Genomic DNA, 15,484 nt, shown 5'->3' with positions numbered 1-15,484 from the left:
TCAAGCCCCTTGTGAAATGAATAAAGACAATGAATTTAATATTTTTACCATTTTTTTTATATATTATAATTTACCTCATGCACACATTTTTTGCCCATTTATAATAACTATATCTTGATTGTCACATTACTTTCATTTCAATTTATTTGTTTGAATTTAATATTATGATCTGGTGCATTATATTAATGTCAATATGATTAATTATACATATATTCTATTCAATATTATTTTTATACTCTCTATTAAAAATGAAAAAAACACTGTGAACTGGTGCATTATGTTAATGTGAGCATTAGAATTAATTTAATTAATTTTGGTTTCATTTTGACCTGTTTTCTGTGTGCATTAAATTTCCATTATAAACTATAATATATAGATATTGGCGAATCCAATGCGGCTTTAATTAGTATTGTTGCCTTCCTAAAATCTTAGCCCCTACAGAACAGATCCTCCTTTTTAGGGCCCTCTCATTTCCTCTCACACAACACACCTACAGTAAGTAGTTGCAGCTTTCCTAAGTTACTCTCAAAAAATCTCTTTCTTTTGTTATGGAATGAAGTGAAGATTTGCTTTTGTAAGTTTTGCAGGTATTTCACTGTTGACCCTGTAAAGACTTGCTCAAGTTTTGAGGTGGGTGAGTTCAAGAATCAGTTCAATTATCAGAAAGATTGAATCTTTAACTGTAATTTTGTTGTTAAGTGTAGTGTTTGCCTAAGTTTTGAGTTGGGTTAGTTCAAGAATTTGTTCAATTAACAGAAAGATTGAATCTTTAGCTGTAGTTTTATTGTTAAGTGTAATGTTTGCCTAAGTTTTGAGTTGGGTGAGTTGAAGAATCAGTTCAATTAACAGAAAGATTGAATATTTAGCTGTTGTTTTATTGTTAAGTGTAATGTTGCCTGAGTTTTGAGCTGGGTGAATTAAAGAACTTGTTCAATTAACAGAAAGATTGTATCTGTAGCTGTAGTTTAAGTGTAATGTTGTCTAAGTTTTGAGTTGGGGAGTTCAAGAATCAGTTCAATTAACAGAAAGATTGAATCTTTAACTGTAATTTTGCCTAAGTTTTGAGTTGGGTGAGTTTAAGAATCAGATCAATAATAGATATATTGAATCTTTAATTGTATTTTTACTATAGAAGTGTAATATTTGCCTAAGTTTGAGTTGGGTGAGTAATTGAATCTTCAACTGTAATTTGGCTAAACAGTGTAATGTTTGTTGTTTTAGTGGCAGAATGGAGACTCAGAAGAGTGATAGTGATGACAAGTACTCGAAGATAGATGATTATGAAGTGATAGAACAGTTGGGAAGAAGAGCTCTTGGAACAACATTTCTTGTTCTCCATCGAACTGAGAAGAAGAAGTAAACTAATAGTACTTACTAGATTTTGTTTCTTATATTTCTTTTTTCTCTCTGAAGGAGAAATTTCTGTTTTCACTTCCAGTCATTTTAGGTACTTGGCAGTTTGTGTCTGTTTGGATTTGAGAATTTGGAGCACAATTTTTCAGATATCTTTGCTTCATGTAGGAATTGAATGTCTAATTTAAATGTATCTGCAAGGTTTCTGATAAGCATTTCTGTCCCATGGGAAACTTTTAGAAGCTAGTTTCATGATAGTTTGTTCTCTTGACTTTCAGTCTCATAAAGTAGGTTGGTCCTATCTATGAAAATAAAATAGAGGAAAATATGTTTTGTTCCAATAATCTTTCTTCTACTCAAAATTTGATTGCTTCTGTTAACTAGTTTTCATTAAAGAACAGAAACTAAGGAACTCAAAATGCATTGTACTTGAGAATAGACCCGTAAATGATCCTATTTCTTACTGATGCAAAGTTGCACAGCAAGTTGAAACTGAATCTGTTGATCCAAGCTGTTGGCTTTTGTAATTATTACAGAAAGATTATCTTGACTTATCATTCTTTCAATAAAATGACTACTTTGACTTAAAGACAAGTAATGGAAATCCAATTTTATGGATTTCTGTTTTTTCCCTTTCCTTGTAGGTATGTTCTGAAGAAGATACCATTAGCAAAACAAACAGAAAAGTCCAAGCGCACTGCACATCAGGAGGTCATTTCAAGTGCTTCTCTTAATTTTGTTCTATGAAAAAATCAGTACTATAATTAATTGAAAACCAATAAGTTTAGGTCATTATTTTTCTTAGTTGCTGAATTTTAAGATTGTCTTGTTGAATAGTTCTCCTTATAGTTATGATAGCGAGCTACATTGTATGAGGTGTTCCATCATAAAGAATTTGACAATCTGGCAGAAATGCAAGGTAAGGCTGCGTACAACAGACCATTGTGGTCGGGCCCTTCCCCGGACCCTGCGCATAGCGGGAGCTTAAGTGCACCGGGCTGCCCTTTGTTTTTTATCTTATTCTGTCTCTTTCTTTTTACCATTTTCTTAATGGTCTAATGGTACCAACAATTCAATGGTTAGTTATTTGTGTTCACATCTCTCCTAATCAGCCTCATCAATGTTTTTCTAATCATCTGTAATTGTTGTGTGTTTGCCCTGACTTTCTTAGTATAATTGGGTTTTTCTTTTCCTAAAAGGAAAACACAAAGTTCTCCATATTTGGCTCGTCCTTTTTCTTATAGGAAAAAGTTTATGACTCTATGAATAAGAGGCTCATTCCTTCTAACATACCAGCATTCACAATGTAGTCCTAGGGGCTTTGAAAGTTTTGTGTAGGGGGAGAAACGGTGAGACACAAGTGTTATGTTAGTACATGTGTGAACCTCTTTTTATTCCGAGTGAATTGTGTGAGGTTATTTCTCTCGATTATTTGTACTCTCATATTTATAGTGGATTGCTCATCTCCTCTTGTGGATGTAGATCGGTTGACCGAACCACGTTAAATGTTTGTGTCTCTTTTGATATATTTCTCGTTTTTGTCTTCTTACTTATGGTCTTTCGAGGTTTGCGTTGCTAGCTTCCGCATGACACCTAATTATTTTCGTTCCTAACAGTAATGTGATTCCTTAAGCTTAACCAAAGATTGGCAGTTTAATTTGCATGACAATCTGCTATTTCAATTGGTTTGCTTGTCTAAACGTCCTGGATCATCACTCTCATACCACATTATTCTTCCATTGGTATCAACATTTTCACTATTTAATGTTATTGTGTATTAAGGAGGGGTGTTTTTCCATGCTAAACCTTATTTCTTTAAGAAGTTCTTCTTAATAGTTGAATCATGGGATAAAACTGCAAGTGTTTAGTATGCTGGACTATGTAAGGAGTGATCGTCCTGATCAACACATTGAGGAAATAACTAGAGCATCCTATGACTTCTATTGGTGGAAACCTATAATCAGTAGACATTAAACACCTTTTGTTGACATCTTCCCTGTGTGAAGGTCAGTTGGCACCCGATGAGCTTAGGTTTTGGAGAAGATCGTTTCGACAGGATAAAATATAGTTCCCAAGTGTATAAACTCAAGGTTTGAGTTCGAAGGATAAAGCTTTTGGAGGACGAGCTTCCAAAAAATAATGACATGAGTTGACAAGTAGGACTGAGCTGAAGTACACATTTAGAACTTTCTTTTGGGAGTCACAAGTGAAGTAGTTTTCTTTGCCCTTAACAAAACAGAAAAGAAGAACCAGTTAGTAATTTGCACCCAAGATTTTCCCTTTATGAATAACTCTAATTTCTAGAAGCGGATAATGTGGACGATCTATCTCTCTACCAAATATTCATTTTGATGAATAGGCAGTATGGACTATGGACACGCTTAAATGTCGAGTGAGAGAAGTTATGTTATCAAATAGTTGCTTCAGTCTTGCTTTTGAACTCCAAACACATTTAGATACAAATCTTCAACTCATATTATGATTGATTACATCAAAAGTTTAACTTGGTGGCAAGATATGCTTGAAAAATATTCTTTCATCTGATGATAGATACTTATTTTCCGTTGCAGATGAATTTGATAGCTAAACTAAGCCATCCATATATTTTGGAGTACAAAGATGCTTGGGTGGACAAGGTATCCTATCATCCAGTTTTTGCTTACAGGATCTGAAAGTGCAACAATTAGTCTTTATAGGAGCAATTATCTAATACATAAGCTGCACCAGAGAAAAGCTTGACTTTCTTTTTCTTTCAGGGGAGCTTTATATGCATCATTGCCGATTATTGCGAAGATGGAAATATGTGAGTGATTATCTCTGATCTTGCTAACATTTTTCCTTCACTACTGTACTTTCTTTTCAAACCTGTTTATATTCTTTACTTGAGCCGAGGGTCTATCGGAAACAACCTCTCTACCTTCATAAGATAGGGGTAAGGTCTGCATACACACCACCCTCCCCAGACCCCACTTGTGGGATTACACTGAGTTTGTTGTTGTTTGTTTAAATGTGTACCCCGTCCTTTACATTTTGTAAAGAAAGATAAGAATAAAGAACAAACAAAGCCACTAAATGAGGGAAGGGAAAACAATAGTTAATCATTGACACCATCTATATTTTCTCGTAAAATATGGTTAACCTGTGTTTGTTGAGGTGACCTTTTCCCTAGCATTCATGGCTGCTTTCAGCCTGTGCTGTAAGTACATCCAGATATCTGGAAGATTGAAATACCCCATACTTCATAAGTACTCCCCTCCATACAAAGAACAATGGAGAGATCGGAGTATGAGGAGTCAACACATTAATTTTTGGAGTGAGTTCAGCCACCAATTCAGAACTTTTCGAAATAATGTGTACATATTTAGAAATTACAGAAAAATACTATATATATAGGGAGTTTTTATAGTGAAAAGAATTTTTAAAATGTCTGAAACTTTTGCTATTAAAGAATTAACTGTTTGCTCTCCAAATAGTAAGAGCGCCACTAAAGATAGAGGGGGTAATGAAGTTGAAAATAAGAAATGAATAGGATGATTGTAGAATTTCTTTTTTGGTGTAATCTGAGATAGTGTCATTTTTTTCCTCGATATTCAGGGCAGAGATCATAAAGAATTCTAGAGGAGCATTTTTCCCTGAAGAGGTAGTTAACTGCAATTTCAATACCTACGAAGCTTCTATGCACCTTTCTGGTAGCTTAAAAGATGGCATGTTTTCTTTTTTGTTTTTTCCTGCTTCTGTAGAAACTCTGCAAATGGCTGACTCAGCTATTGTTAGCTTTGGAGTATCTACATTCCAACCGTGTTCATCATAGAGACCTCAAGGTAAAAACATGCTGTAATCAGTGAATTAGAAAAGGCTTTTAAGTATGAAACATTTTTAACGTGAACTATTTTGAATTCAGTTATGTAACATATTCATCACAAAGGACAACAACATCAGGTCAGGTAAGAAAGCCAGAGCAATTGGTCGATTGGGATGTCTGTTGCTTCTTTATTATCCATAATTAAATTCACTTGATTTTCATAGGTGATTTTGGCTTAGCAAAATTGCTCGATGCAGAAGGCCTTGCTTCCTCGGTATGAATTTCTATAGTGGAAGACTGCACCTCTTACTTTCTTGCAACCAACTATTATCATCTAGACAATTGATTCAATATATCTATTTGCAAGAGAGAAATCCCTTCTCTCTCCAAGACTGAGAACCTAATTGCTTTTATTTTCGGTCATATGGACTAAAAAGTTGTGGTAGTCATCTTTCATTACATCAAAAATAAAAATAAAAATTGTGGTAGTCAATATATTACAAAGATACCGCCGCCACATCACCTAGCTTTATGCATTTGAGAAAAAGACGTCGAGTTGTACAGCTAATCCTTAATATTGGAACTAGTATCATGCAATAACTTTGTTGGCTCAAACAGGTACCTGGCACTCCGAATGACATGTGCCCTGAGCTCCTTGACGGTATACCCTATGGCTACAAATCTGATATATGGTCACTTGGTAAGAATGTTGATGAAGCAATGTATTTCCTCTCTTCACAACATGTCCCTAATACTGGTATAACATGTTAACGTGATTTTAGGATGCTGCATGTTTGAGATTGCTGCACATCAATCACCATTTAGAGCTGCTGTAAGTTGGTTTTTCAGCTATCTGAACTTTGCAAAAAATTCCTCGAAAAGTTATCCTTGTTACGGAAAAACAAGAGACATTCTTTATCCTGATGTTTATCCTGATGTTTTCTTTATGATATACTGACAAGATATAAATCCAACAGGACAAGACTGGACTTATCAACAAAATAAACCGGGGTTTGTTCTCACCACTTCCGATTATATACTCCTCCACCTTGTAAGTATCTTACTTCTCATCACGCCACAAGTATAACAAATCACTCAATTGACAAAGCGGATTTAATTCTTGCAGGAAACAGATAATAAAAAGCATGCTAAGGAAAAATCCAGAACACAGACCTACAGTGAGTGCAAGCTGCATATGTTCAAATGTGTTATTCCCTCCGTTTCAATTTGTTTTTCTTTCCTTTTTAGTCCGTTTAAAAAAGAATGCCTCATCTTTTTTTGGCAACTTCTTATTACTAACTTTCCACATGATATGTTTAATACCATAAGATTAAATGACATTTTGGTACATTCTGCATATCTTTAGTTTAAGACCGCAAGATTCAAAAGACTTCTTTACTTTCTTAAATTCCGTGCCAAGTCAAAACTAGACAAACAAATAGAGAAGGAGGGAGTATTAAATTGAGATTCATCTTGATATCTTTTTCACATCAATTTATAGGCTGCCGAGTTGTTAAGGCATCAACATTTGCAACCATACCTCCTCTTGTGTCACAACCCTTCATCTGTGTTTCTTCCTGTGAAGTCCCCGAGCAGCACAAAAGAGAAAACACGATCATCACCTGGAAAATCTATCAGTCCTAGAGATAGCAGAGACAGGCAATTGAAGCTAAAAGAGAAGAGAAATGTCCTTCACTTTAATGGAAGTGATAACATTCAGCCAAGAAACTTATCAGATAACCTCCTCTTGTGTCACAACCCTTCATCTGTGTTTCTTCCTGTGAAGTCCCCGAGCAGCATGAAAGAGAAAACACGACCATCACCTGGAAAATCTATCAGTCCAAGAGATAGCAGAGACAGACAGTTGAAGTTAAAAGAGAAGAGAACTGTCCTTTACTTTAGTGGAAGTGATAACATCCAGCCAAGAAACTTATCAGACAATTATGACACGTTCCGAGCCAAACTCGAGACTAAGAGAGTTGATCCAACAAGCTACTCAGTTAGGATCTCTCAAGATAGTGAGGATTCTAAAAGTGGGGAGCTGAGTGAGGCAGTTGTTAGCAATGGATATGATCAACAGGAGACAATCTCGCTAACTGAAACTATGATTACTCCAAGCTCTTCAAGTTCAAGGGCAAAAGTATGGTCCGAGGAACAAGAGCATGCTTCTCCGGATGATGTTAGACGATTTGACGAGGGTGATAGGAAGAGTAGCAAGACAAAAGAGCTTGAGGTGTTGAGCAGTCCACTGGACGATGAGGAAGCAGATATAGTGGAATGTATCTCCGGAAAGTCTAGCAGAATGACATTGTCTAATGGAGGATCCAACGATAAAACACGATCCTTTGATGAAGAAAGCACTTCATCAAATTCACAGCCGGCAAAACCAGATACAGAGGCAGTACCAAGATGCTATGCTGCTGAAACTGAAAATGGTAGCGAGTGTAGAGAAGTTGCTATTGACTGCATGTCAACTGAAAGCGATGGTTCACTTCTACATAAAGATGAGCTAGAAAAGAAAGCAACCTTGGTTTGTGACACCAAACAGTCCAAGAAGGATGCTCTTCGAGCACTGGATGATAAGGTGTCACAGCTCAAGTCACTAGCCGCGTTAGCTAGTAAGGAGGACAAAGACGATTGGGGGAATCCTACTCAACAAAGAGCTGAAGCTTTAGAGTCTCTTTTGGAGGTTTGTGCACGACTTCTTAAGCAGGAAAAAATCGATGAGCTTTCTGGTGTGTTGAAACCATTCGGGGATGATGGAATGTCGTCTAGAGAGACAGCAATCTGGTTGACAAAAAGTCTCATGACTGCACAAAAATTGGCCAAGGGGTCGTGATGTTGCACAAAATGTGTTTTTTGTCCATCGAAGGAGCTCCTATTTTACGTAAATCAGCAAGTGTTATTGGACTAACTTATTGCTAAGAGGCTCGACGTAGTTGAGCTTCCCTTAGTTTTGATTTTATTGTTGTAGGACAATTGTTGAAGTTGTGAAGATTATAATGTACTTTTAAGATGATATTTACCACATTCTTGTACTGTTTGTTTTTCTCCAAAACTACAAACAGAGAAAGATCAGCTTCTTAGATATGATTGTGTCATTATAAGAGTTACTCAACTAATAGTTATTATTTCAGAAAGTCACTTTGTGAGAATCAAGAAGAAAGTGACTTTTTGAGATGATAATTATTAGTTGTATAAGAAATCAACCAGTTATTATACCTATCTTATTTTTCTTTCACTCTCACCCACCTAAAAGAGCGTGTATTCGTCAAATTATTATTAGCCCCATATTTGATATATGTGTAAAACCTTTTGCAAACTATTAGATCTAGTCTTGATAGACAAAGGTGAAAATGTACATAGTGTTGGCAAATGGATGGGTCAGATTGGATATGTGTGGGAATAAAATATTTGACTCGTTCATATTAAATATGGATAAAACATTTGTTTAACAATAGAAATATTGTAAATTTTTCTAGACAGATGCATTGGAAGAAATTCAAGTGTCAAAATCTATTGTTGTGAGGAGGACAAGAAGAAAATTACTTCTCATCAAGTTCCAATAGAAAGTTGAACTTCTATACATGAAAAAGTGTGCAATTTTATTATACCATGAGATTAATAAAGAATGCGATGCATTAATGAGACTGCTTCTTTCTTAATTAAATGTCTCGATTTCGAGATTTGAATATAAAAAAAATCTTAATAGGAAAGGCTTCGCAAATCCAAATTAATTGGACTGATTTTTCAGTGAGATGGGAAGCGTACTGCTCACCTGAGATTTCACATTTGTGGTTCCCACATTTCGTGACTAAAAAGACTATACCTTAAATTTCACCCAATTCAAAAAATAAAAAAAAGTGGTTACTTTTGCCAAATAGTATAAATTGTGGCTATTCTAACAACAATTATTTCATTAATCCAGTTCTTTTTCTATTCTAAACTAAAACTACAAAGCAAAATAAACTTGTTTGCAAAAATGGCACAACTTGGTAACTCAATTTTGCAAGCCATAGCCCTGATGATAGTTATTTTATTTTTCTCGTCAACTGCTCTGGCACAAGAAATTGCAATGGCTCCGACACCGCCTATGGAAACCGGCATGGACACGGGTAGCAACGGATTCGGGTTACCCGTTTCTGAGGCATTGGTTTGTTTTTCAGTGTTTATTTCTATGCTGGTTGTTTTATTTCACTGAAAATAATAAATAAGTTTTGAGGAGGAAATTTAATGTTGAATCATATTACTATGAAGAGAATTGCTGGTGAGGAATATATATTGAGAGAGTATTATACTTTTGTGTAATGTTGTTGAACTGTTGGTAGTATATTTGTTTGTATTGTTGTTATTAATGTAATGTATAAATAAGTTGATTGGCGTTTTTGTTTATACTTTTGTATTTGTAAGTAAAAGATGGTAGAAATACAAAATAATGTGTGTAGAGGAGCGATCTTTATTTCATATACTTTGCTTGTCGGTTTGGATCGACTTATTTTAAGTATTTTTATTATTTGAGTAAAATATTGTTTGTTTTACTACTTTCAATCACTTGTCTTAATGTTGAAAATAATTTGGTTAAAAAATATAAACCCATGATAGTTTAGATAGAAAACCTTTTAAAAAATATATGATACTTCTATCTAATAATTACGTATCTTTTTTTTTTGTTTCCAATTAATTCCTTCAATTCGCGTGTAGTGTCATTTAACACCATTTCTAAACAAAAAGAGAGAAAGTATATAGTACACACCATCAGATATTATCAAAAGTGTGTTTTAATAAATAATTAATGATAGTTTCACTAAGAAACACAAATAATTGATAATTCAAGCAAAAAATTCATAAAAAAGTAATTCTTCAAGTATGTTTTTGATAATTATGTTAACTCGAAATAGCAAATGATACCATATAAATTAGGACGGAGGTACTAGTAATACTCCCTCATCTCACTTTATGTGACAATTTTTTTTTTAAATCAGTTTGCAAAAAGAATATCACCTCATTATAATTAAAAATAATTTAACTTTATTTTTTTTTCTATTTTTAATTAAATGATTATAACCACACAAATATTTAAAAATTGTTTTAAACTATAAAAAATTAAAAATCTTCTTTTATTTTTTTTTCAAAGTTGAAGCGAAAGAAAGACAGCTCACATAAGAGAAGAGTCCAACTTTAAGCAGGTCATTTCCAGTAGATCTATGCAACGTGTCCAGCTTCTTTTATTCCAGCGCCGCAACCCACCACTACCAACTTTCCTGCTTTCACATGACGAGCCGCGCCGATTTTCGTTTAGCCACACCAATCAAAACTCTTTCGCCAGCTGTCTTTTTCACGCGTTCCCTCACTCCCTATAAATTCACTACCCCCTAGCATACATTTTCCATCAAACCCTAATTCCCTCCGCATCTCAAGTAAAAGCAAAGAAAATTCCCTCTGTTCTTCTTCAAATATAGCAGAAATGGCACAAATCAGCATTATCAAGGCATTTTTGGTTGCATTGATTGTTGTTGTTTTCTCTGCAACTACTTCGGCTCAGGAAATTGGATTGGCTCCGGCACCGGCACCTGATGCCGGAGCTGGATTCTCTCTAGCTCAATCTGGTGCATTGGTCGCTTCTTCTCTGCTTGTTTCTGCTGTTGCTCTCTTGAGGCACTAAGTTTTGATGTATTTTCGTCGATTTATTTTGCGAGATTTGGTTATACAGAGCGATGGAGTGATTGATTCGTTAGGGATTATGCAAGTTTGGTTATGATTATTGATTCGATTATGTATTATTATTATTATTATTATTATTATTATTCTTTTTGCAGTATATATGAGAAATAAAGTTACATTTTAAAGTTACAGTTGGATTCTTTTGCTGTCAGAATTCTTTTTCTTTCTTCCCTTTGTGTTTCTGGTGTTAATTCTGCAGCTTTATCGTAGTATTTTTGATGTATTTTGCTGGAAAAAAAATAAATAACACAAGAAATTTGAGCTGTAGAACAAAAATGAAACTAGGGCTCATTTTATTAAACTTTTGAATTTAGATTGTTAATAGTATGTTAAGGGGATCTCATGATTCATGAAGCTCGAGTTAGTTTTGACTAGTTTTTTGGGTTAAATTTCCCAGTTTATGGTTATTTTTAAGTGTTTTATTCAAATTTGCTTTTGCAACTAAGAGGCAATTAGCATAAATAATCATCGAACTAAATAGTTTTGTATTGTATAATCTAATTTTAGGAATATTATTTGAAAATTTAAACAGGACAAGATATGCATATTAACACTTTTAGTTAAGGTAGGTTTGATTTAGCTTATTTAAATTAATTTGTAAGTAGAAAATGATTTATAAGTCAAAAAAAATTTCAAAAATAAATAAATTGGGGTGACTTTATTTTTTTGAATTATAAATTATTTTTAATTAATAAGTTTTTTAAATAAATTAAGTCAAATAGACTTGATATTTTTTTACGCTTATTTTAAATATAAAATAATTTTAAGTTAGTCATTTAAACATTTTAAAAGCTGAAAATAATTTATAAGTTGTTTTCAATAATTTATAAGCCAATTCAAAAAGACTCTAGGGGAGCTAGCTTTAGGGGCGGAATCGAATGATTACGAGATAAACAATGAGACAAAGGAGAGCACTTAGACTTAGGTTTTCACAATTTTTTTTCATCAAAGGATTAAGGTCTTGTACTTCTAAGGAATTGTTTGGTACAGATATTAATAACAGAGATTGTAATACAGGAATTATTAATGATGTTTTCCACCTAATTTTATGTTTGAATTAAAATTCTACATAAGCTTTTTTCAATTATACCCTTGAATTATATTATTATTAATATTATCATTATTGTTATTGTTGTTGTTAAAAAAATCATCTACACTTACACATAAAAATTGCAGATTGTGGTTTTAATTTGCATGCAATTTTATAAATTGTTCAAAATACAAATAATTAGAAAACAACATATATATATATCGACAAACAATACATTTAATTAAGATCACAAACATCATATAGACATATATTTATTTTTTCAATTAATAAATGTTAAAGAACTCACATTTCTTAAATTGTATTGATTTATATTTGATTTATTTAGTAACAAACAACTCTCTCTAATTAATAAATTTATAAGCTAATTTATTTAAATAAACTTACTAGTATAAACATAAACATAAAATCAAGAAAATAAATAAAATGATTAGAAGGATTTGAGGAATATTTGTCTTTACATAAATTAATCCCATAATATTAAATTATATGTATTACTAATATCATCAAATGGAAAATATTAGTTATACATTTTATAATACCATATAGGATAAGTGTACGCAGAACTGACTCCTATCAAGATAGGACGACTGTTTTCGAAAGACCCCGGCTTAGTAAAATCATAAAAGAAGTCAGATAAGGATACAAAGTTCAAAGCTAAGTAAATAACGAAAGTAACCCAGATACATTAGAGCAATCAACGTACAAAAAGTAATAGATCGTAAGAGATTGTAACAAAATTAATACATGAATTAATTATATATAAGCCCAAATTTCTTACCAAACATAATACATATGAACTATTCACACCAATATTTCTTTTGTCCTTAAATTTAGCAGGAACATCTATCTATCGAACATTTACTAGCTTCAAAGCCCACTAGTGCTTTTTGTGTGTAAATCTCCAAAGTGCCAAAGCATTGAAGCCATCTCTATACTCGTTTCGATGAATCACTAATTTTGCTATTAGTTATTGAACTAATCCAGCTCATTTTTCTTCTAAAAATCTCATACTATTAATAGTATCCTTATACCTCGTATTTAACTTCTCTTTCCAACCAAACATTTGAATTCACATCCCCAACACATCTAACTATTTTTCTACCACACCATAATCTTTTTGATATTTTTTCAATCAATAATAATAACGTATTCAGTATAATTTTACTCATAAAATTTGGCAAAAACATAACGTGTCCGGCTTCTTTTTTCCATCCCCACAGCCGACCACTACCAACTTTCCTGCTTTCACATGCCGCGCCGATTCTCGCTTAGCCACACCAATCAATACTCTTTTTTTTACCAGCTGTCTCCTTCACGCGGTCCCTCACTCCCCACTGGCCTTCATTTCCCCATCAATCATCAAAGCCCTAATTCCCTCCGCATCTCAAGCAAAAGCAAAAAAAATTCTCTCCGTTCTTCTTCTTTGTTGTCAAATATAGCAGAAATGGCACAAATCAGCATTATTTGGTTGCATTGATTGTTGTTGTTTTCTCTGCAACAACTTCGGCTCAGGATATTGGATTCAATCAATAATATTAACATACTCGATATAATTTCACAAATAAAATTTTAAAAAATTATAATGCACGCATACATTACTCTTATCTTACTTCGCGAACAATTTAATTTGAAAAAACATATAACTCAATCTCAAAAAATGGACCAAACAGAGTGTACTTCTTTTTCCTTTAATTTCCTTTCTTTTTTTCCTCCTGAATTTACTGCAAAGACAGACAAAGAAAAAGTAAAGGTACAAAAATGGTGGGACCATTCAATTATGAATCCAACGGGAGGATTCTTCAGTACGTCTCTTTAACGGCAGTCTAGACCAGCGACAGTTCACCATTAATAATAATAATGTCTTCGACATGTAACGATGATTTTAAATTGTAATAATTAAATTTTAAATATATATTTAATAATTTTTTAAAAATAAATAATTTAATCCGTATCGAGGCTTCTAGCTCCTCGCGGGACCTTGCTGTCTTCTTTACAAAAAAACTGAGCTGTTAGTTCAACGGCTCACTTCCTCCGCCAGCTGTCCATTTTTTTCCACTATAAATAAACTCCTCCTCTCTCTCTTCTTCGTCCATCACTCAGCTCATACTTTCTCTCTGCTAAAATTCAATTTTACTTTACCTTCGATTCATCAGTTTCTTCGTTCAATTCATTGAAATGGCGCAAGTTAGCAGCATCGTTAAGGCTTTTGTGCTCGTCGTTCTTCTAGCTGCAGTTGCTGCTTCAGCACAAGAGGTCGGTCTTGCTCCAGCTCCGTCTCCGGATGCCGGAGCAGGATTCTCCGTGCCGGTTTCTGGTGTATTGATCGGAACCTCTTTTCTTTTCTCTTTGTTCGCTTCATTGAGGAATTAATTGTTTTTCATTTTTATGTCTGATGTGATTGGATTTGGGGATTTTATTGTCATCGAAATGCTATTATTCGATTGATTCTTTTGTGTTTGTATATGGAGTGTTATTGATTAATATCTCAACTTTCATTGTAATTTTCGTCGAAAATTTGCGGATTGAATGTGATTTTTTAAAATTCCATCTCTTAATTTTTATGCAATTGGACTTGGGTGAACAAACAGTAAATTGTTTCTGGTATTATTGATGATGAGAAAAAGGCAATTACTCTGTTTTTGCCTAACAATGTTAATTAAAAAACTGTGGGATAATCTAGTTTCAATTTTCCTGCTCTTTTTGTATCGATTTATAATGGTTTACATTTAATATGTATTTGCGTCTATTGCACCGCAACAAATTTTACACAATGCGTATCCAAAATGTAATGTTAGTGTAACCAAGTAAAACTTGATTCTTCTCGCAGTTGTAAACATAGATTTTTTTTTTAGCCCCACGAAAATTCATAATTGTTACTTTGATATAATAGTTTACAAATATATATTATATATAAATCACACCACTAGGGAAACTTGTCTTCTTTATCATGATAAGTGTCACTTTTTACCTGGAATCAAATAATAATATTTAGAGAGTCAAAATTAGGCTATGAAAATATATTTTTTTATTTTTTATTAAATACTAAAAAAATTATAAAATTACAAATAAATGTGTTCAAATACAATTAATTCAACCCGTCTAATAATAAAGGAAATTATATCTTCATATTCAATTATGAACAAAGATTCTATAAAGATTTTGTTTATATTATTTACTAATATTCTATGTTATAATTTACAAAATATAGTTGTAATAAACAACATGGCACACGTGTTGTCCAAATTCAATGTTCAAAGATATTTGATCAACAATAACATAGATAGCCCAACCACCACCATTTTCTAGCATGTTACTCTATCCATCAACAACTCCAATTTTTAATTTTACATTATAATTATTCTGAAAACAGAAAAGTAACACAACTGTAATGATACTAAAAATATATTCCAATCATTTTTGTTCATTTCATTCAAGAAGCTTGGACAAGAGAAAGCTGTTCGGCTGGTAAGCATCTTTTACTTTCAATTTTAATGGTAAGCATCCTTTACTTTCAATAAGTCTCGCTACAACAATACATCCAGTGAAATCTCGCGAGA

General features: G+C 33.1%; 1 protein-coding gene across 6 annotated transcripts; it reads left to right on the top strand.

The window, feature by feature from the left end:
* Window positions 1-384: 384 nt before the first annotated feature.
* Window positions 385-8,243, top strand: LOC129875984 (serine/threonine-protein kinase Nek6-like). Of its 6 annotated transcripts, none has more exons than XM_055951255.1 (15): window positions 385-495; window positions 588-630; window positions 1,222-1,356; window positions 1,998-2,064; window positions 3,924-3,989; window positions 4,110-4,156; window positions 4,948-4,993; window positions 5,094-5,174; window positions 5,255-5,297; window positions 5,380-5,429; window positions 5,774-5,855; window positions 5,938-5,987; window positions 6,133-6,206; window positions 6,282-6,333; window positions 6,657-8,243. In XM_055951255.1, the coding sequence occupies exons 3-15, from the start codon at window positions 1,229-1,231 to the stop codon at window positions 7,992-7,994; spliced, it is 2,124 nt and encodes a 707-aa protein (XP_055807230.1). In that variant the 5' UTR covers window positions 385-495; window positions 588-630; window positions 1,222-1,228; the 3' UTR covers window positions 7,995-8,243. The 6 variants fall into 6 exon arrangements, with proteins under 6 accessions (XP_055807230.1, XP_055807233.1, XP_055807229.1 ...); XM_055951258.1 differs by having other exon boundaries at window positions 588-634; XM_055951254.1 differs by having other exon boundaries at window positions 580-630.
* The last annotated feature ends 7,241 nt before the right edge of the window (window positions 8,244-15,484 follow it).

Source organism: Solanum dulcamara, chromosome 12, assembly GCF_947179165.1.
Source record: "Solanum dulcamara chromosome 12, daSolDulc1.2, whole genome shotgun sequence".
Classification (NCBI taxonomy): Eukaryota; Viridiplantae; Streptophyta; class Magnoliopsida; order Solanales; family Solanaceae; genus Solanum; species Solanum dulcamara.
This window is presented reverse-complemented; position numbering and strand designations above follow the sequence as displayed.

Excerpts from the sequence above, each read along its gene's own strand:
- LOC129875984 (XM_055951255.1), top strand. The coding sequence starts at position 1,229 with ATGGAGACTCAGAAGAGTGATAGTGATGACAAGTACTCGAAGATAGAT. Across the intron at positions 4,994-5,093 it reads GAGCATTTTTCCCTGAAGAG|AAACTCTGCAAATGGCTGAC; the intron begins GTAGTTAACTGC and ends CTGCTTCTGTAG. Across the intron at positions 5,298-5,379 it reads GGACAACAACATCAGGTCAG|GTGATTTTGGCTTAGCAAAA; the intron begins GTAAGAAAGCCA and ends TGATTTTCATAG.